General features: G+C 43.4%; 1 protein-coding gene across 1 annotated transcript in view; it reads left to right on the top strand.

The window, feature by feature from the left end:
* Window positions 1-23,869, top strand: part of LOC122802180 (toll-like receptor 7) — a 43,427-nt gene extending 19,558 nt beyond the window's left edge. Inside the window, exon 3 of the mRNA XM_044071849.1 lies at window positions 20,714-23,869. Within this exon, the coding sequence (XP_043927784.1) occupies window positions 20,714-23,869 (3,156 nt within the window). The remainder of the gene's footprint in view (window positions 1-20,713) is intronic.
* The last annotated feature ends 1,131 nt before the right edge of the window (window positions 23,870-25,000 follow it).

Below are 25,000 nucleotides of genomic sequence, written 5' to 3'. Positions count from 1 at the left end.
CACCCCACATATAGATATGCATATGTGTACAAATATATATATATATATATATATATATGTATATATATATATATATATATATATATATATATATATATATATATATAAAACACATATATACATCATATATATCTACACATACATAGATACATACCTATATATATATATGTCTACATGTCTACATATATACAAACACACACACACAAACATATATGTATGTAAATACATGTCCCCTATATTATTACCATAGTGCTGCATGCTATTTGTGAGGAAACAGCACACATAGCAATACACACAGATATCTACAGCTGTCAGTGTGTGCAACATGGATGGGTATGTCACATGTGAACCCCTTATTGGGACCACATTGCCTTTGTCTGTGCAGTATGGAATGGGAATATGGGGAAGTATGGCAGGTATTGTTGTGGAGGTGGTCAGGGTTGGTAGGTATAGAGGAGAGCCTACAGGGGTGGTATGCAACACATATGGTGGGTAAACACCCTGGATGGTGTGTGTGGTCTGTGATGTGGATGCCCCATGGCCCCAATATGAACACATGGGAACAAGCCTCCCACCCACTGCTACTCGCAACAGCAGTCCACGTCCCGAAGGTGTCTGGCCTGGCAGCTGAGAAGGAGGAGCATGTGGGCCCTGTGAATGTGCACTGCATGCCTCAAGGTGATGTAGCACATCCCACATGTGTTTGTGGAGCCCGTTATTGAGCAGACCCTCGACCTGACCTCAGGGGACAGGAGCATGTCTGTGTGTGCCCCCAGGGGGGGACAAAATCCCCTGAGTTGGTTACACCTGACAGTATTGCTGGACCAGTGCATGAGGAGGCCCCAGGGTGGGTCACACATGTGATGTGGCCTGGTAGCATGGGCAGAAGAGTTTGGAGAGGTGGTTCTGCTGGTCAATAGTATACATGCTATTGTGTCACTGTTATAGAACATATGTCCATAGTAATAGTCTACACAATCCTGGAACATGTCCAGCAGCATGCATAGATAACCCCAATAACATAGAATGTCAGATGTGCAGCAAACACATAGCAAGCATAACACAGGCATATATGGAACCATTGTGGCCCTGACAATAGCATGCAGGTGAATAGTCTGTAACAGGCCAGCAATGATAGTATCCACACAGGGAACATGGCTACAAACACACTGCACAAAGCATGGTACAGTACAATATCTGCCCCACTGGTAATTATTCTGTAGCCATACCTATTGAGTTATGTGTGCAGTTTGTTGTTGCTGATATGGTGGGGGGATGACAGTGATGTGTATTAAGAACTGTGGTAACCTTGCTGCATGACTTGCTCACACCTGTGTCCATCTTTATGTCTTTCAGGCATGATGTCCCATGGAAGGCTGCCAGCATACACAGCAGCTGAAAATGAAATTCTGCTGAATGACCTCATAGAGCACTATGCAATCTTGTTTGGCTGGGCCACCCATGATCAGCAGGAACAGCCTGCCCTGTGGAACAACCTAGTCCACAGGGTTAATGATGTCGGACTGCACAACTACAGATACGAGCAGGTCTGGCATCATTCATCTGACCTGCTTCACAATGCCTGTCAGTATGCTGCTGCAGTCCGGGGGAATCACCTCACCACAGGGGCGAGCCATGCCATCCATCCCCCCTGACACATGTGGAGGAGCTCCTGGGCAGCCTCGTGACACCTGCCCATCTGCCCAGCCACCAACCCCCAGACACCTTTGTGGAGGTGGGTGCCACCCACACACCGGCCAAGGATCATGCAGATAAGGCCGCAGGGCACATCAGTAGACCACTGTTGCATATACATCTGCATCGGTACAGGTAGATCATGCATATCTGACATGTCATAGATATATTTTGTTGCTGCATAGTAGTGATAAACAGATGTGCATATGTGGTAGTATTGTGGACATGTATTGTTGATGTTTTGTAATGCTACACCCACAATGTATCAGTGTCACAGGTGTGGCCACTGACTTTGCATCTCTCACCCTCCTATGTAGGTCCCTCCTGGATACCACCAAGGCAGCAGCCTGTAGCTGGTGAGTATGGTTTATGTAGATGCTTGCCAATACACCGGGCATGTAATAGCAATGGCATATTCTATGCACACATCTAACACACCTACTCAGACTGCATGCTGTACATGTGCACATATTATTGCAGTTAAATGCATGGCATCACAGTGGTGACCATAATGGAGTATAGGAAGGGTATGTCAGACACTTGCATGATAACTAACATCCTGTCATTGTGGAATGTGTCCACAGGGAGCTACATAATGGTGGGAGACATGGTCTACAGTAGGGACATGTTTGGAATAACACCCGTATACAGTGCAACACCAGTGTATATACCTGTAGGACAGTGGCAACTGTTGCAGAGTTACACTATGGCATAAGGCATTACTGTGATCCACATTATCAGCTGGGACTAGGCTGTAATATGTGGTGTTCAGTGTATGGGACACTGCAAAGTGACACACGAGTAGGCCTTACTTGTCATGCATCTACAGAAAGGCTGATGGGGGGATTGTCAGCATGACGCACCAGTGCACTGCAGCAGGGATCCTAAGGATGCTAAGAATTGCTGTATCTGCACATAGTCAGGTTCAGGAAATGTGGCAGACATAACCCTACCCCACAGCAATAGTGATAGCAGTATGTGAACACCAAGGGATGTGCACATGAGTAGACCTTGCAATCATGCAGATTAGGGGGACATGGGTAGGTCATACTGAACATACACTGGAAAATGCAGATGGCCCATGCTAGTATACTCCTGCCAGGAGTAGTGACTGCTGTAGTACACATAACAAGAGGTGCGACAAACCATTATGATAAGGGTGTGCACACATATGTCTACACAGAGTGAATGCATTGCAGTCAGCATCCGCATACCTAACACATTCTGTAGATGCTGCATGTGAAATTACAGGATGTATGTCACATATCGGGCTCAAATACTGTTAAGATATGTGGTGATGTGGTCCCATGGCAGATCAAGGATGGGTGCATCATATCAATAAGGGTGTGTACACCCCCCCCCATAGCCACAGTATACTCTGATGGTTGTCAGTGTAAGAGTATTGGATTGGTCATACATGGTCCGCTGATGTTAAGAGCTGTAAATCAGACATCAGGCTTTCACAAATGACATCTATCCACATATCATCCCAGGTATATGTTGCTGAAAAACATAGGGGCTGTGAGCATTAAAGATGACATAACTGACACAGTAGTACACATTCAGCAATGGGTCATACACCTATGAGGTGTGGTGCACAGTACATGGCAAGGTGCAGAACAGGTGCAGAGCAATACTGTGTACATGGGTGCAGTGGTATCCAGGGGAAGGGGCATCACCTAGTGACACAGCACATGCATCACACACACATGTATACTGTTGCTAGCATGGATTGACTATAGCTGCAGTGCATGCTGTTTTGCACCATATGTTATGCATGTTGACAGATGGGTAATAAGAGGACTGTGTGTACTATCATTGTGCAATATCACCTGTACGTGTGTATGCATCCTGGTGGGTTGTTAGTTTGTCTATAAGGTCACTCTGGTGAAGTGGAGGGAGGTTGATACATGTAGGATGCGTGTGTGCATGTGTGTGTGTTTGTCTGGGTGGCCATGTTTTGTTTGTTTGTCTTTCGGCTTTTCCTGGTTAGGGGTCACCACAGCAGAACTCTGGTCCACTAATGATTGGCAGTAGATTTTCACGAACACTGATGTGCCAGCCCGACGTCCAACCTTTAACATAGGCACGGTCATTTACACATGTCTTTTGAATGCCCACCCAACTGCGGGGAGAACATGGCATGTGTGCACATGTTATTGTGGAGTGTTCCTACAGCAGTACCTCCCTTTGGGATCATGCAGTACATAGACATGGACTGGTACATTACACACCAGTTCTGATGAAATCTACGTCAGTAGATGAAAGCGCTCAACCTAACCAGAAGCATTTTTTTATTGTGTGAGAAATAAAGAAAGAGATTTTCAGCATTAGTGCCTGTGCGGTCTTTTCGTTTAACTGGGACTTCTGAATAGCTCGTCAGCTATACACTGCTTACTTGTCATGTATGTAATCACAGGACAGCTGATAGTATAATAAAGTCTGTAGCATGGAACAGGTATTGAGAGGGAAGGTAGACACCAGGTATACCCTTAATATAGCATTCAGCAGAGAGGTGACCTACAACCCACGTATGCAGAACTACAGATGCACTGGGGAAGTACTAGTCAACACCAGGGAGTGTATCCATATATTACAGTTGTTACAAGATAGGCTGATTGAGCAGCATATCTGGCATGTACTGAGCATTACATACACAGGACACACCAGTGCATGATATTATGGAGTGAACATAGTAGCCCACACATATAGGGGCCATGCTCATGATGACCGGACATACACATGGTGAACACTGAATGACAGCAGTGAGGCCATCTAAAACCACTACACACAGGTCAGGCAGGTAATGTAGTAAAAGGTCTTGTGTTGTGATTGCTTATCTAGGCATTTAGAGGACTGATATGTTAATGAGTGGTATCAATGTGTGTATGTTACCAAGTGTCATGCAGGATGGGGAACAGATGGAAATATATGTGGGACTGTCTGTAAAGTCACAGACAGGTAGGCGTTATGGTGTGTGTGTGTGTGTGTGTGTGTGTGTGTGTGTGTGTGTGTGTGTGTGTGTGTGTGTACTGTTAGGCAATGCTGCACAGGTTTTAAAGTGCATTTATTGTTTTCCCCCACAGGTGTCGAGGTGGGTCATGGTCCATACATGCAATCTAATGTTGGTGTCCATACAGACACCAAATATGATGATAGTACTGTTGAGGCACAGGTGGGGTTGCCAGGGGCTGAAACAGTGCCATCATTTGACATCCCCCTTTTAATTACCACAACCCCGCTCACAGTTTCAGTGCCTATACATACTCCATCACCAGTGGCCATAGTGGAGGAACAGCTGGCATTTGGTAGCAGTGCACAGGAAAGAGTGGTAACCATGCCTACTGTGTCTGGTCACAGCAGGCATAGCCAGATGTCCAGCAGGGTACCACATAGGCAGATGTCCCAGGGTGCTCATGGTAGGGCAGCTGGACATCATTCCCCTGGCAGAGGTGACTTAGCTGTTACCAGCAGACACATGTTTCAGGCTGTCATGGTGGTGCAGGCACATACGGAACATTACACCAGACAGGGCCTGAGGCTGCAGAGGGCTGCTCTCACAACTGCAAGTGACAACTTTTGTAAACTGTCTGGTGCCATCCATGCTTATACCGAGCTCATGGATAGATGATCTGGGAGATTATGGCCCTCATCCACTGTGGTATGTCAGTGCTTGAACATCTGGTGGGGGTGCTGTGACGGCCATGTGGACATAGGCCAGCAACATCAACAGCTGGCAGTCAACGTGGATGTGCTAGGACACCAAGGGGCTCCCATAGTGGCAGTACCAGCCCTGGCAGTGTGGGGGGGGTGCTATCCACACCACAGCAGGCCACATGCACATGGTCCTGGCCAGTCCCAGGAGGGACCTGGTACCAGCAGACATTTGTAATCATAAGGTGAGAGTAGCACATCGAGGCCTGTACCTGGACATGTCCATGGAACCCCTGGCAGGCACAGTCCATGTGTCCATGGGCAGAGGCAGTGAACTGCACACCCTACTGGATCTGGTCTGTAGTTGTCCATAAACACCTGCATAGGGCAGCAACATGGCAGAACTGTATGCATGCATACCCGCACACTATATAAACACACCTAGGGCAACCCCATACCTACACACACCACATCACCATGCCCAGTTCACCTCAGTACACCCCTCACCCACACACATGGTGTCAAATGTATGGCCCATCCTCGGCCTCTGTCAAACCAACAACACATCCTGTGCATATTATGATACCTGTGCCACATCCCTGTCATCCATACCATCAATGCAGGGACAGGCTAATATAGTTCTGATGCACACAGTGACTATATTGAGTGTACCACAGTACTGCAGTGTAACGTGTTGTAAGGAGTAAAGTGTAATGCATTTATGTCAGGTAGTGTAGCCGTCCAGCAATGATGCATTATAGCTGTTAGTTACACTGGTTGATTGTGATCTCTATAATGTTATCCATGTGTATTTTATGTGTATATGTGTCAGCACAGGGATGGTCTGCAGTCATATTCTACAACAGGGTATGGCACTGTGGTAACACCATGGCTGTGACACATATGGGGTACAGTTGAACACATGTCACAGGTTAGTATAAGAGTTATTGCCTGTGCCACATTGACAGGTGACCCACTGGGGCATGTATACTCTGCAACCTGATGTAGACCCATCCACAAACATGCACACTGTTACTTGGCAACACTGGGACTAGACCCCTACCTAGGTATGTAATGATACTTAAGTGTGTGGCTTGCATTGCACACACCACACAGCATTTAGGGTGAGGTGTGTTCCAGGTTATGTGTTACATGCAGAATATCCCCAGACATGTACAGTATGCTAATGGGGATGTAATGGGTATACATGGACAATACATAGTGTGACATACCTTCATATACACATTAACAGAAACATAACAGGCAGACACACATCCAAGAGACCAGGGCCTATCACAGCAAACTAACTTGACCGTGTGTCCAATGTGTTACAGGTAGGCTGCACACAGCACATGCATAACTGGCCTGAAATGTGGCATCAGTTACCTGTATGTTTGATGGTGACAGTAGTAACCATAATGTGGTATGTGGGACATATACTGGATGTACCTTGATGTAATGACAGTGTACACAGCACCCACATCCCCCAGTGGATATTGTACTCCATGATACCCATGACGACACTCTGATATACCCACCATCACACATTGGCCACAACTGTGATACAACCCATTGTAGATCCCAACAGTGGTATTACAGGGATATGCATCTAATGCACATGCCACACACATAGCAGGGTGTCGCATTGTCATGCCTCACTGATGGGCAGCAACAATGTTATCTGTTCTACCGTGTGGCAATGGGTATTGTAATAGGAGTATGTGGCCTCGGAATGCTGTACCCTACAGATAAACAGACATGCAGACATACACATACTTGCCAGAGCACAATGGGTATCCCATGCCTATCAACCCATTTGTACAACAATGTTGTGATGGTACTGCAAGGCTCGTGTTGCCAGTATGGAGAGGAGCTTAACAGGGTACATGTAATATCCTATACAGCAGCAGCCACAACCGTCTATGGAGATGGGTGTTGTGGTGGCTGTGAAGGCTCTCAAGGAATTCTCACGTACAGGTGTGCTAGCACACAGACACTGCTATACTCAGTCATTCACACATACACGTGTCAGTACTGGGGTGCATCTCTGCAGGTGGTTATAGCTGTGTACCTAGCTATTGTCCAAGGTGAGATGGTTTGTGTAGGGGTTGTGTGTACAGTGGTATCCTGCCACCTGCCATGTGACAGCAGGCAAGCCATCGACAGACACTACTGTGATGACCCTCAGGGTGGAAGTGACATGTATCAGCCATTCTGCCAGGTGCCTCCTGCACATGGTCATTGAGGTGATCAAGTCAACATGCATGCAACATACATTTCAACACATGGTCAGTGTCTGTGATGGAGACCTGTACCCAGGCATGTTCAATTGGCAGTGGTAGTGTAGTGGAGGTATCTGTGGCATGTGGTGCATACAAGGTGTTATCTCCAATATGTGCCAGTTCTTACACAGCTGGGCAGACATGTCAGTGTCAATCAAGCTTAGGATGCCTGTACATATCTCAGCAGGATACCTGCCATCTGCACATCTGTACAGGGACTGACATTCATCCGCTTGGCAAGTAGCTATGCCGTAGGATGAATGTGTTGATAGACAGACATTTGACAACAATATGTATGTCATAACTACATGTCAGGAGCCCTTGCTATCATGTGCTGTACAGACGGTAGTCTACAGTTACATTCCACATGTTGGATCATTACCCACTAGGGGTTATATACTGTGACACAGCTCACACACCAGGGATACAATATGGAGGGCTCAGAGTCCAGCTATGCCTACAGGTAGGCCTGTTGTCAGTACTACATTTTGCACTCTACTCTTGCATGGGTATGCACTGTCAACCGCAGTACCGCCATCATACACCACATGCCAGTGTGACAGCACATACCCTGGGCTACTAACCCTGTATGTAACAAAGTCACATGGATAACAGTGCTGTTCAGGCCTCATATACATCTGTGTCCCAGACATGACACTCACGCCCCTTGCTACTGTAATGACAGCACATAGGCACATGTATTGTACATGGCATTACATACACTTATTACAGCTGTCATTACCCTGTTATGTTATTAGACTGGGTGGTGCAAACTGGTTACCAAGGCTAAACCATACTTAGCAGGTATCAACATTGCTCCAATATAACAGCTAAGCTGATTTGTGCACTGGTAAGCAAAGCCTATAGTGTGTAAGCGCCCGTACATTTACCTGTAGCATAGCATCGCTTAGCTTTGTGCAAACCCACGCAAACATGCTTAAAACTTTCAAAACTGCCTTAACCACTCTATATCCAACAGCCCTTGTTCTGCCCATCAACAAAATGAACAGCCCTTCTAGGTCCTGAACCCTGTACACTAAAGTCACATCACTTAACCACTACACTATGACCACTGTGAAGACAGCTATTGTTTTTCCCAATATATCTGTCAATACACACATTGATTAGTATTGAACAATTGCCTTTACTACCACTATTGTGTAGTACTTGTTATTAATATAACTGTTACATCACATATGTTGTGTTAACATAATGTACACATAGCAGATACATACGGTGAGATACATCTGGGAGAGTATACACAACCGTGAGGTTTACACATGACAGGAATATGGATATTTACATATAATAGGTTGATATATGCCTACATGTACATACACATGTATATTCAGTCATATGTCTGTATACACATATGTATAGTGCAACATATATATGGCCATGTACACATCTCTTCGTATGTACATATATGTGTATATATATATATATATATATATATATATATATATATATATATATATATATATATATATATATATATGTATATATAGCTATATATGTATGCACATCCTATGTATATAGATATGCCTATGTATGTAGCTGTATCTGTAGATATCTATAACTATATGTGCATACATATCTATTCTGATATCCGTATTACTGTCAATATATATGGAGATATCCATATGTATATGCGCATATGTATCTCTAGCTGTATATGTGTAGACATATATTGCTGTGTATATGTATATATCTGAGTGTTTATATGTATATATAAATATATATATATATATATATATATATATATATATATATATATATATATACACACACACATATCCATCTATGCATGTCGATATATATATGTGTATATATCTATATAAATATATGGATAATTATATAAACATATATGCCCACCATATGTCCTGAACATGGAGTGGAGCCCTACCTCAGCCCCAATTATCTGATCCTCTTAGTGCATGGGGATGTCAGATATGTAGTACAGGTATATATGTAGACTATTGCTACTGTGATATGGGTTGTCTTCACAGACATGTGTGTGGGAGGTCACATCTGCTTTTAACATGTGTGCCATTGGCTACTTACAAACATCCGAAGAACATCACAGTACAGTACCACTGCTAGCATAGTAATGATCCTATGGACATCAGCAGAGATATGGCCAACAAATGTGGATAGTATGACACACTCTGGTCACTCCAGGGGTATACACAGAACCCCTTAGTGCAAGACATGTAGACCAAGCCTGACAATGTGAATGTTAACAGCCATGTAGATGGGTATAACACGTAAATACTGGTGTACATTTGCCTCCATAGGTTATGCATTTACAACCCCCTGTCTGTCCTGACACATAATAACCACTGGTACAGAGGTGCCATGGCCACATACTACCCACTAGTTAGTGGCATACATCTGTACAGCATCCCAATGATTTGTCTGACATACATGACTGTTATGGTGGCCTGGCAGCAGTACATCTGGAAAGTATCTGGACATAACATCACACTGGGTGAGTACACTAAGCTGCTAGGCATGTAACAAAGCACTGTGCAGGCTACAGGCAGACAGCCACAACACTGGCCTACATTTCTTTGGGGGAATACACATGCACCTGCATATATAGCAGGCTATACAGGCATGTCACAGCACAGAGTAACAGATACCTGTGTGAAAATGCATAACGACAACCAATGTGAACACAGCCACCGCCACATATGGTAGCTAGTGTAATATTACAGTATATGGAATATCTGATCAACATAATCCTCATATGTGCCACTCACACACTGACCCTACATATACTGGGCCACTACACAGTGTGGTACAATGCATGTCTGTGGTATGGGACATGTGTGTGTTTGGCTATACAAACATGTCCAATAATAACAATACATCCGATAGGGTAACATACAGTGGTGCAACATGTGACATCAGATAGAACAGGACCATGAACAATGACATCTACCAGAGTCTGTACACAGGCCAAGGTACATACTCACAATACACACACTCTGTCAACAATCAGCATAAGTACACAGATCTCAGTACTGTACACACAACCACAGTATGCCCAGGTTATGCCCTCAAAGAGAACCTCTACTATACATAACATGTGTCGCAGTCTGATATCCCACTGGCTTGTTATCAGATATGATGTCAATAATGTTTGGTGTACAGGACATATGTACCTCTTACTGCATGACATATGTACACAGGTTTACAGAGTTGTGGCTGGAGGTACAAACACAGGGCCAATATTGACATGCTGCTGTGATAACCTCATACATTTACTGTTGTAACAGAGTGTGTTGAGATATATGTCCTATGAGGGATATGAGGTCAGTAACTGTCATGTCTGTCACCATGTACTGTCTGCAATCCTCACAATATGCTTCTGCCATTCACAGATAGGTGATCTGTGGGTAACAGAAGAAACATAAGGCACCACACACTGCCCAGTCTGCAGATGACCCTACAGATGGGGTTTCCTCAGAAACATAGCACTGTCATAACAGGTATTAAAGCATGTAGAACAGCAATATCCACACACACCCTGTTAAACCAACATTACTCCAAATGCAGAATAGCAACATGTCAGGCACATCCTCCTCCTGTGTGTTGGCCTGTTTCCACAGTGTATGTTGTTAGAGGTAAATCCCCAATCCATCTGTGATGCTGTTTGCCAAACAACAGATCTAGGTTCTGCTCACAGTGAATGAAAAGGCCCAACACCAGCATGATGTTCCTAGATATTGGAGTGTGCTTCCATGCAATTGACTATGGGAATGAGGCAGACAGAGGCAAAGATAACTCAGGGAGGGGTGGGAGAGTAAAACCTAAGCATGTTTGTGTCACACACCTACCAGTACAGGATATCAACCCCCTGACTGACTATGTATTGCTATCACATGTCTATGCAGTTATTGGATGTGCCACATAGGTTACATGTTGAGGAGCTCTCCAAATGTATGTCTGATGGTGAGTGGCATCTGCAACAGTGATATGGTAGCTATATGGTAGGTGTGGTACATGTGCCTGTCTGCATGAACAGGTGTCAGCATCAACACAGCCACACTCTCTCAGGAATCCACACACATTGACACACTTGGCAAGGTCAGGAATACAACTCCTCACTAGTTAGCTTGCCACAATACAGTACTGTGCAGGTATCACATGCACCACAGGGGTTATCCTGAGGTTATATGGGCAAAGGGTATGTGGAGGAGACTGACATCAGACAGCATGCTTCAGTATGCCAATGGGGGTTGTAGTGAGTGTGAATGTGGTGATAAGTATCATACACCACACACATAGACACAGCGTGCCAGTACTGACATGCATGGGTGCATTGCTTCACGGGTGTGTAGTGATTGACTGTGCCAGATGGCTATGCAAGGCTAGGTGATGGGTATACCTTGGCATCAGGCCACATGACAATGGTCTGCAGTGTGGCTAAGGGATGTAGTGTCTGGATTGGCCCACACAGGTCAGTATTGTATTCACCATCCAGTCACCTTTGTAACTATTGTGTGTGGCCATTGCTGTGCATTGCTTGCCATGTATGTGTTCTTTAGTCCATGACATGGATGGTGTCTGAGATGTGCACATGTCCCACATGCATGTACAGTGACAAGTGTAACTGTACCTGGGGTGTCTGGCCCATGTTGTGTACACAGATTGTTATCATCAGATGTGCCAGCCCTGGCCTCATGTGGCTGGAACTGGTAATGGACAGCAGGTTTACCCTACACCTACATTGATAGCTTTATACAGATATTCCCTAGTGTCAGTGGCATCTGTCTATACAAGGCATGTGTTTAATACATGGTATGTCCTTCGTGGGTCATATTTGATGGCACCAAGGGTGTTGCAGGTGTCCAGTAGGAAACTTAGTGAAGGTGCACTGCCTGCATGTACATGCCTATTGGACTGATGGACAGGTTGCATGTCCTCTGCAGTCCACTGCAATCACACCATAGTTACTATCTGTGGGTAATATGCAGGGTACTACCAACATAGATGTTGTTCCCTAGGCAAGTGTGTTTGTGCATGAGACATGGGTTGAGAGTGCTCTCTGGGTAGTACAAGGGTTGCTAACTTTGTTCGTCAGGCCTTGATGTCACATGTAGGGGTATGAATTGGCACCACAGCCATTTGGCTATTTCACATGTGTTGTCCCTGTAAGGTGGACATTGTGGCATATACTAGGGCCACCATATAAGAAATTTGCAAAACCCGCTTCACAATGAGTCCAGTTGTTACACACTCACAGCCACCTCCACACAGCATACGAATGACAAACACAGACACACGCACACACAGGCACACACACACACACACACACACACACACACACACACACACACACACACACACACACACACACACACACCTGCCATGTCTGGGATTAGAACTCCTACCTATCTAGCTTATTACACTACAGCACTAAGCAGTTATAGGACGTGCCAAGGAGATTACTGGAGTACTCCTTCCCCAAAGGTGTATTTCAGAGTGAATGACATTAGCAGGCTTGTCAAAGTAGGGCATTTGAATTGTAATGAATGTGACTAGCCTAAAAAGCATAGCTACCTGCACAGACATAGAAACACACACACAAACATCCACAATTGCCATGTGTGGGAATAGAACCCCTACCGGAGTACTATATCACAATACAGTATTATGCTGTTATAGGACACGCCACTGAGATTACTGGGCTACACCTTTCCCAAAGATGCATTTCACAGTGAATGACATCAGCAGCCTTACCAAAGTAGGGCATTTGACCTGCAGTGAGTGATACACAAGCAAAGAAACACACACACAAACATCCACACTTGGCATGTGTGGGACTAGAACCCCTACCAGAGGTCTATATCACACTGCAGCATTGCACTGTTTAGACCGTAGACTGTTACACTGAATAGAACCCCTACTGATGTACTATATCACAATACAGTATTACGCTGTTTTAGGACACGCCACGGAGATTACAGGAGTGTGACTAGCCTAAAATGCATTTCTCTCTACACAAAGGAACACACACACACACACACACACACACACACACACACACACACACACACACACACACACACAGTTGCCATTTCTGGGATTAGAACTCCTACCTAACTAGTTTATCACACTACAGCAGTACACAGTTATAGGATGTGCCAAGGAGATTACTGGGCTAAATCTTTCCCAAAGGTGTATTTCACAGTGAATGACAACAGCAGCCTTGCCAAAGTAAGGCATTTCAATTGTAGTGAGTGTGACTATCCTAAAAAGGATTGCTCCCACCACAGATAGAGACACACACACACACACACACACACACACACACACACACACACACACACACACACACACACACACACACACACACACACACACACACACACACACACACACACACACACACACACACACACACACACACACACACACACACACACACACACACACACACACACACACACACACACACACACACACACACACACACACACACACACACACACACACACACACAGTTGCCATGACTGGGATTAGAACTCCTACCTAACTAGTTTATCACACTACAGTAGTATGCAGTTATAGGAAGCGACATTGAGATTACTGGGCTACATCTTTCCCAAAGGTGTATTTCACAGTGAATGACATCAGCAGCCTTGCCAAAGTAGGGCATTTCAATTGGAGTGAGTGTGACTAGCCTAAAAAGGATTGCTCCCTCCACAGACAGACAGACAGACAGACACACACACACACACACACACACACACACACACACACACACACACACACACACACACACACACACACAGTTGCCATGTCTGGGATTAGAACTCCTACCTAACTAGTTTATCACACTACAGTAGTATGCAGTTATAGGAAGCGACATTGAGATTACTGGTCTACATCTTTCCCAAAGGTGTATTTCACAGTGAATGACATCAGCAGCCTTGCCAAAGTAGGGCATTTCAATTGGAGTGAGTGTGACTAGCCTAAAAAGAATTGCTCCCTACAGAGAAAGAGACACACACACTGTTGCCATGTTTGGGATTAGAACTCCTATCTAACTAGTTTTCCACACTACAGCATTATGCAGTTTTAAGATGCATCACAGAGGTTACTGGGCTACTCTATTCCCAAAGGTGTATTTTAAAGTGGATGACATCAGCAGGCTTGTCATAGTAAAGCTATGGGGAGGGCAGTGTGTGTGCATGGGCCATAATCCATTCATCTAGATGGTGACACACCACATGCAAGCACACGCAAGGTTATATTCTGCAGGTACTTGTATTCAGCTGCTAGATGACTACTGCCTTGTACAGTCATGTTGCACAGTTAGCACTTGCACCACATATTCTGTATTGCTGATGGATACCAGTGGCTAATGACTACAGTGAGTGACATTTACACATCATGTGGTTGTTGCCATTTGGCTGTGTGCTGGGTGGGACGAGCCTCATGATAGATGGCTCTTTGTCACAGTCACTTTCTTGCACACATCTATGTATGTCTACTTTAGGATTATTATAATGTGTTATCCTTGGATATATGTCTGTATTCCTATTCACTGTGTGTGTGCAAAGCATGACTGGTGCATACTGAGGGGTGTATGCTTAACATCTGCAATTGTCAAGATATGTATGGTCCCCTGTTTTTTTTTTTGCAGAAATGGGCTTTATTTGTTTAAGTGTGTGAGCATGCCCAGTATGACCTTTCAGTATGTTGTTGTCTGACATTGCTTTCATTTCTTGGTCTAACATTGCCTTCATTTCTCTAAGTGTGTGAGCATGCCCCAGGATGCCCTTCTGTATTAAATGTGTGGATCCATTCCAGGTAGTTTGTACTCCAGTGCAGATCTTTTTGTTGTACACCTACAGGTCTGCAGGGTATCCATAGATCTTTTGTCAATATGGGGACAACCTGTGCAGGGGACAGTGTGTACTGTATGTGATTGTGTCTGTGCTGCTTCTGCTACATGGTACTGGTGTTAGCAGAGATATTCAGACATGTGTACTGTTATACACTGTGATGTTTTATGTCCTCATGTACTGTCAGGTGGAGATTCCTGCTCACAGTGATGTCCTGGGAAACAAGGGTGACTGCAGCTGTGTCCGGTATTGTGGAAGATGCCTACATATTCATGGTAAGTTATGCCATTCTGGAGATGGAGCTGCAGGCACTTGCTGCAGGGTCTGTGTATCAGGTTCAGCACCTTGGTACAGTGCTGGCAGAGGATCCCATACTTGTACATCCATCGACATGACAGTATGGCCTTATCTTGCTGTGGCAATACCTCACAGCTGTACAGATTTACACAGGTTACCCAGAGGCAGGGGCCATGAGTCAGGACATTATCCCTATTGTGGTGTACAGGCAGGTATGTAGCCACTCATTTATGTGTTTGCAGCCAGGGATAGTGTGTGCACACAGCTGTGTTGGACCTTGCACATTCCATGCTGCCCATGCTCCAACCTCCCCCTCTATTATTCTATCCTCTTCCATACATTATGCATACATTCTCTGATACATTCCCTAAGGTTATCACCTCAATAGAGCTGTGTTTTGGTGCTGGACCACAGTTCATGCAGTGGGACATGGTGGACATGTTACTGTGGTTTGTCCACATGGCTTATGTGGGTGTGTTATGTTGTTATTTGGGTGTCCATGACATAACATGCATTGGCAGTACGTGTGAGACACAGGCCTTTGGCAGAGGCCTGTTGGCCATTTGATGTTGATGAGGGCCAGCTGTGGCAGGCTGTTGCATTCTGTCAGTCCTACAGTCTTAGATCGCCATACAGTATATTCCCCTGGGATGACAGGGTAGCTGTGCTAGGTATTCATGCCAATACTTTCTATCAATCTTCATCAGGTGTTGTGGCTGTTGGCAGGGTGCTACCTACGGCTAGGGACACACTTGCATGGGACACCTGCACTGCATGCTGCATTCTTTTGCTATTGCCATATACAGGTGGGGTCATATTGTACCCATTAGTGACATGACCAGAGAGGCACCTGTGGGTGGTGTTTGGGTGAGCTGGGTACATGTGTGCTATGGACGCTACTTGCATCTGATGCACAGATATGCATGGGGCATTCCAGTTATGCTGGCATGTGCAGGTACATCAGTTGTTTCCTAATACATCAGTCCTACCACCTTTATAACATACAAGTGCTTGGGCAGATGAGAACGGTATCTCCTACTACAGGCCCACATAATGTGATGCATACCTGTATGTAAAATTCCAACCGTGTGTCCATTTCACAGTTAGACATTATATACTGCATGTCTGGGGTACTTTTCCCTGTGTACTGCTTGTATATCTAGCCCAACAACCATGCCATGTCAATCTTTCAGATGGTGACATGGATTACTGCCATACATTTACAATGGCTTACTGCTAGCATGTGTTATACTGCTGGGATTATCTTTGGCACTGCATTTGTGAGGACTTGGCCCTGTCATCAGCAGTAGTGGGCAATGGCCACCAGGTCTTACCTCAACATGCATACATACTGACCACTCTCACACAATATGAAACACACACCAAGTTAAGACACACATACCTGCATATTGTGCAAATGCTACAGTCTAGCCTGCTGCCTTGGCCACCTCTGGGCATCTGTGCTCCACTGGTATTATGCCAACACATACATGTTACTATATTTCTACATAGGACTGGGGGGCACACCTGACTGTTACTACTGTATACATAGGATATGGGGCAGGGGCACACCTGACTGTTTCTACATTGCTACACAGGATTGGGGGGCACACCTGACACTTGTACACATTTGCTATGACTGTACTGGTACGTCAGCTACTCCATTTCATTATATTTTCTAACCTATCATGCTTACTAGAGGCATGTCAGTGTACTAAAGGTCTTACGTTTCATTGACCTACATATTAGTTTCTGACTTCCTACCCTTCAGAACTAACATCCCACTGCCTCACCTGCTGTATTCTGTCTGTGTAGGCCTGGGGGGTTACCCATAGGCAATTCAGTGGCCTTAACACAGCCTTTGTGTTTGTCTACACCTGTCCTGCTGGCTGTCACTGTTGTTGTGTATGTGAACCTCCCTGACTAGATGTGTGTGTCATATGGACACACATGTGGCCCAGCACATTTCCTGCAGTGGGTTTTGTTACCATGTGTAGTTCTGGCTACTATGGTGACACCCATATTTGTTACATATCTCATGCTGCCACTATAGGTGTCTACTATCTGCTGGCATACCATTCAGCCACCTGATTCTATTGCATGCTGACATCCATACCATAGATACAAGTAACAACACATACTACTCCAATCAGCAATTGGTAAGGACAGTGACTTACCTTGTGGGTATGCCAATATTGAGGATGGTGCTGGGGGCTGCCTATGTTGGATGCACATAGTACACTCCCTATACATGGTTTAGCACAGGTAGTGTCATGTTTGGTATCCCTTTTACTGTATGTGTGAGTCATAGAGAGGTGTCATTCCCTGGGTCCTTACTGTGTCAGTGTATGTGCTATGTGTTGCCTCTTTGCCAAGGCCAGGGCATACTGGGCACACATCCATCTGCCTACTGGGGCAGGCTCAGGTTGTTCCTCCTCCAAGTCACTCTGTGGCTGTGCAGGCCTTGGCATTTGGTGGGGGGCTGTGTGGCCCTGCCCCATGCTGTTGTTGCTGCAGCTGTTTCCGCAGGATCATATTGTGCAGCATGACACTTATGATAAATTGGGTACATGTAGCTGGTGAATACTGCAAGGCTCCACTGGATGTGTCCAAGCACCGGAACTGTGACTTGAGCATCCCAAACACACGCTCTATTATGATTCTGGTCTGTGCGTGTGCTTCATTATGGAGTTCTTATTCGGGTGTGTGTGCATTTCTGATGGGTTTCATCAGCCATGGCTCCATTGCTTAACCAGAATCCCCCATTAGGTGACTGTAAGGGATGTCCCCATTGGAAAATCTCTGGTACAGCTGTGTCAGATGCCAGATGTGGGAATTGTGATAGCTTACAGGGCAGAGAGCGCACTCATTCATTATAATGCCCTGGGCATTGCACACAACCTTGCAGTTGATGGAGGTGAAGCCTTTGCGGTTGATGTAGACCCTACCTTGCTCACTGGGTGGTACTTTTATGCATATGTGCATGCAGTCTATAGCACTTACCACCTCGGGGTATTCTGCTATTTGGTGGAAGAGATGCATATTGCTGGCCAACCCCTCACAGGTGTTGAGGAAATATATGTGCTAACCAGCATGTGCTGACATGGCATCCAGGAACTGGTGGAATACCCTGGATGCTAATGCCTGTGAGATCCCCATGATATCACCAGTTGGGCTTTGGGAGGTACCTGTGGCTAGTATTTCTAGGCCTACACATACCTTGGTATCAACTGGGATGGGTTCCCTTCTGTTAGTTCTGTGTGTCATGCGTGGCTGGCACAGCTCAACAATTTGCAGTAGGAGGTCCCTGTCCACACTATAGTGCTCCACTATCTCCAGCTCATGTAGCCCCTGGTAGGTTACCCTGGGTCTGTACACCCTTCTCTGCTCCCTCACTGTGGGTTGGTGGACAGCATTCTCATCCTCACCACCCTCAACCTCTTCCACATGTTGATGTATGATAGCTGCTGCAGCCCCTATCATTTTGTTGTTTTTGTTTGTTAAAAGTTCCCCACTTGTATACACCGGTGGTGTACAGTATGTGGGAAAAAACAGAGAGAAAGGTGTTTGCATAGTTTATAGTAGTTTTCTGGGGTGGGCTGGTCTGCTGCCTGTGCATTTGTCAGATTCTGATACATTTTACCTGCCAGCTATGCTAGTTCTCTTAGATTACCTTCCTACTGCTGTTTTCCCTTCCCATTGCCTTCCTGTTTAAGCCCTGGGGAGCGCTGCACAAACACAGTGCTCAAATGTGCTCAGAACTTCTATTTTTTGGTTTATTTTATTTTTTTCCTTTAAAACCCGGTGTGCGGCGCGCACAACCGCTTAGGCAATGTAAAGAGCGCCAGGCAGCCTCAGACACACCCCCTTCCTTAGCTCTGCTAAGCTAAGAGCAAACCCGAGCCACAGGGCTCCAATCCACTTACAGTATGCCTGACACACCCCCCATGATGTCATCTAACTCCTAGGTTTGCACCAAGCTATTCCTGCTCTTACACTATTGGGTGCTGACTAGCATTGAGGGGAAATCTGGGATTCAGTATCATTCCTCTCATTTGCATAAGATTGCCTGCTGATGCATAGTTACAGGTCCCACACTGAGCCTCCCCGCTTAGCAACCACTATTCACTGGCCATGTTGTCTTCTACCTGCCATTGAGTATAATGGCAAAATAGTGATTTTGATTAGAATGCTTATTTTATGTTTTTTTTTCTTATTTTCTGCCCAATCCCGTTTGCGAGCTGTTGCCCTATGCTTAAACAGCCGAGATCGGCTGAAAAAAAATAAAAGTTGATTTCTTTATTTTTGCAACTGTTTTCCATGCCACACTGGCATGATTTCTACTTCATAGACACCCTTTATTTGGAGCTGTCATGGCTCTGTTTTGTAGTTTGCAGAAATGTACTCCGTTACTGGCGGAGTACATTTCTGCAGATTACACTAGTCCTGTACGGCCGGTTTCCAGCTTCCTGGATCACAAATTCACCTAATTTGCATGGATTTCTCCTTCAAATGCAGTAATTTGCATACAGGGGCTGAGTCCATGCAGGCCTAGTAGGAGCACTCATGCAGGTCTCTACAGCTTATTCCTGGATCGCACGGCAGACATATTGCCTGCTGGAGCTCCTGCACTAGTTTACGCACCATGCAGGGCTTGCCGAATCCAGTGGATAGTCTTGTGTTTATGAATTCAGATATGTTTTACAGAAATTAGTGTGATTTCTCAATTAGAAGTTTACCATTCAATTACATAAAAGGGATCAGCTACAACTTAATAATAATAGTAATTCAGACTGAAGCTTTGCCATGATATAAAAGAATGATGTTTTTTCTATGTTGACATTTAGCAATCTTATAAAAATTATTGTATAACACACATACAACATCATTTTATCTGTGTACCTACTTTTTGTTTGTTTTTAGGTATGCAGGAAGAAATCAAATGGGCATCTCTACATTTTCTTCTTGATGCTTCTTGTTATAAATTTACTTGCAGACAGATGGTACCCTAAAAGCTTGCCATGTGATGTGAACATAACCAGTGATGGTGCATTTGTAAAGGTTAACTGCATTGATCGACAGCTCACAAGCGTGCCAAAGGGAATACCAAGGAACGTCACTAACCTTACTCTATCTATAAACCACATACAAGATATCAACATGGACTCTTTTGCTCCACTGGATAATCTGATTGAAATTGATTTTAGATGCAACTGTGTACCTCCTATAATAGGACCTAAGGACCATGTTTGCACCAAAAGACCACATATAGAGACAGGAAGTTTTAAATCATTAAACAGTCTGAAGGCATTATACCTTGATGGGAATCAGCTCTTAGAAATTCCACAAAAGCTGCCACCTTCTCTGGCACTACTGAGTCTTGAAGTCAACAGCATAATTTCTGTTAATCAATACAATCTGTCAGGACTATCAAGCATTAAAATGTTATATCTAGGCCAAAACTGTTATTATCGCAACCCTTGCAATACAACATATTTTATTGATCCACTGGCTTTCAGTAACATGAGCAGTTTGCAAATATTGTCTCTTAAATCCAATAATATTAGTCGAGTTCCTGAAAACTTGCCAAGAAGTTTAAAAGAACTCTATCTCTACAATAACATGATTCAGAATATTACTGAGATAGATTTTCAGAATCTTTCTAATTTAGAAATCCTTGATTTAAGTGGCAACTGCCCACGTTGCTACAATTCTCCATTCCCTTGTACACCTTGCCCAGACAATACTCCTTTACAAATTTCTCCCCAGGCTTTTGATTCATTAAAAAAACTAAAAATGCTGCGTCTTCATAGTAATTCACTCAAAAGTATACCATATGACTGGTTTAAACATATAGAACATCTTAAATTTTTAGATCTTTCTAGAAACTACTTGATAAAAGAGATTGGCAATGCCGAGTTCTTAACATATCTTACCAGTCTTGAAGAACTGGACTTGTCATTTAATTATGAGCTGTCAGTATATGCTACTGGTCTTAATCTGTCATCAAATTTCTGTAAATTAAATTCCCTTAAAATATTACGAATTAAAGGATATGTTTTCAACAAACTTGAAGAGGGTCAACTTACTCCATTGCAAAGCCTTAAAAACTTGACATTCCTGGATCTAGGGACAAATTTCATAAAATCAGCTAACCTTAGTATATTTCAAGATTTTCCTTCTCTTAAAATTATAAATCTTTCAGAGAATAAAATTTCTCCATCTTCTGGCATCGAGGAATCATTTTCTGATTCTTGTGTTGCAAGTAGCAGGACAGTAGGGCAGTACTATAGTGGAACAGTTCAAGAAGCCCATTATTTTATGTATGACGAATATGGACGTAACTGTAGATCAAAGGAAAAGGAAGCTGGCACATTTCAACCTTTGCATGGTAAAGGATGTACTCGTTATGGGAAAACATTAGATCTTAGCAGAAATAACATTTTTTTTATTAACCCAGTAGACATTCGATATCTTACAATCTTCTCATGTCTTAACTTATCAGGGAATGCTCTAAGTCAGTCTTTCAATGGCACTGAGTTTAAGCATCTTAAAACTTTGAAATATTTAGATTTTTCAGACAATCGCATTGATTTGCTTTATTCTGCAGCATTTCGTGAACTTAAACAGTTGGAAGTATTAGACCTCAGTCGTAATAGTCACTACTTTCTGGCAGAAGGTATAACACACATGCTAAATTTTACGAATAATCTTCCTAAGTTACGGAAGTTGTATATGAACTTTAATGGCATTTCTACTTCTACAAGTACTGAAATGGGAAGTAAATCACTGAGACACCTAGAATTTATTGGAAACCGCTTAGATGTGATATGGAGGGATGGGAATAGAAGGTACACTCTGCTGTTTAAAAACCTCACTGCTCTGAAACATTTGGACATTTCAGAAAACAGACTTAGTTTTTTGCCTTCTGATGTTTTTGAAAATATGCCTCCACACTTGGAAGACCTTATTCTTAAGAGAAATAAACTCCAAAGCTTTAACTGGGGCAAGCTTCCTTATCTTACTAATCTGAAAACACTTGATCTTAGCAGCAATCTTCTAAGAACAGTTCCTCGTGAACTTTCAAATTGCACCACAAGTCTAAATAAATTTATCTTACGAAGGAATAGAATTCCTCAGTTAACTACTCATTTTCTCAGAAATGCTTTCAGTCTATCTTACCTTGACTTAAGTTACAACAAACTTCAATTTATACAGCAGTCAAGCTTTCCAGAAGATGTCCTAAATCATCTTGAAGTGTTGCTTCTCATGGGGAATCACTTCTTATGCACATGTGATGCTGTATGGTTTGTTTGGTGGATCAACCAAACAGCAGTAAACATTCCTCGCTTGGCTACAGATGTTACATGCAGTGGGCCTGCAGCGCATCAAGGTAAAAGTGTAATATTATTAGATCTTTATTCGTGTGAACTAAACTCCATTCCTATAATATTGCATTCTTTATCATTATCACTCATTTTGTGTCTTCTCCTAATATCAATTACAAGCCACCTTTTTTATTGGGATGTGTGGTACATTTATCACTTCTGTTCTGCAAAGTTGAAAGGTTATAATTCAATGGTTTCACAGAATGCCTGTTATGATGCTTACATTGCTTATGATATTACTGATTCTGATGTGTCGGACTGGGTTTTAAAAGAACTGAGAGAAAAGTTGGAAGAACAAGGAGACAAGAATTTTAATCTGTGCCTGGAAGAGAGAGACTGGGTCCCAGGTCAGCCAGTGATGGAAAATCTCTCACAAAGCATTCGACTAAGTAAAAAAACTGTTTTTGTACTTACAAACAAATATCTAAACAGTGGAAATTTCAAGACAACATTTTACATGGCACATCAACTGTTATTGGATGAAAAAAAAGATGTGATTATTTTAATTTTGCTCGAAAAATCTCTGCAGAATTCAAAATATCTGAAACTAAGGAAAAGACTCTGCCGTAGATCTGTCCTACAATGGCCTACCAATCCCCAGGCACAGAATTATTTTTGGCAATGTTTGAAGACGTCACTTGCTACAGACAACCACATGCAATACAGTAAAAAGTTTCAAGAAACTGTATAATGGCAGTTTTTTACATGAACTCTAGCAAACAGCTGGGTTGGTTACAAATAAAATTACTTTTAAATTTTGAAGTATGTGTTCACATTTTCCTAAAACTAAGGAACAGCAGTTTAAACGGATGCTATTCCTGTTTAAATAATGTACTATGCACTTTATTTTGTATAATCTAAAACTTTAAACGTATTCAAGTAATCCAAGCTAAATGTATATAAGTTCTCATATCTGTTAAAAATACTGTTAAAATATTGTTAAAAATATTGGTTGATTTTTTGCATATAAGCAGGTTACATGCATCAGTGGTTTTTATCAGTATGTCATTTTAAAAGTTAAGTGATGTTCTAATTGTTGGACATGCTGACAATTACATTTTAATTGTACCCTCTATTTAAGGTTTTTTTTTTAATGCTGTGTTGTCTGAAGAAGTGCACTGAGGTATAGTGCATGAAAGCGCTAACAACAATAAATTCGTTAGTGGATTGGATTTGCGTTAAGCCATTTTTATTTTATTTTCAGTTTTGGTTTCTGTTGGTTTTATGGATATTACTGAACTCAGGTAGCCAGTGTCACTGACAGGCATATGCAAGCAGCTTTTTTTTTCCTTCTCACACATCCAGCCATCAGCTCATTCCAGGGACTCATTAGGTCAATCTACACCTCCTAATTCCCCCCAGACTTGATCCGTCAGGGGTGGGGCCAGCAAAAATCATTAGGGTGTCTCAGAACTGCACATTATCCTTACTGTAGTGAGGGGTTATAATGACCCACTGTCATCCCACTGCATTCATCCCCTCTTTTGTCCATACCTCTCCATAGGGAAGACCTAAATGAATACCCTGTCTAGCAAAATCGGCACTTCCATCCATCCCTGCCAGTGCTTACGATACATTTAGGGTGTTATCACTCTACTCCATGGCATTGGCCTAGGCAAGTAGCTCTTAATATAAAAATCTCAACCTCCCATGAAAAAAAGTGTTTTGTGGACAAAATTACAACATTGTTAAAACTGTAGAAAACCACAGTTTTTTTTTTTTTTTACTCGATTAGCACACTTTCTGAATAGATGTAATATAATGCTCCATTTGAGTCACGTAATTAGATTGATGATATTGAGATCAACTCCCTTTTGAATGT

This window comes from Protopterus annectens, chromosome 5.part0, assembly GCF_019279795.1.
Source record: "Protopterus annectens isolate FY-2018-M chromosome 5.part0, PAN1.0, whole genome shotgun sequence".
In the NCBI taxonomy this organism is placed as follows: Eukaryota; Metazoa; Chordata; order Ceratodontiformes; family Protopteridae; genus Protopterus; species Protopterus annectens.
Note: the sequence above shows the minus strand (reverse complement) of the source record. Positions and strands in the feature narration are given on the sequence as shown.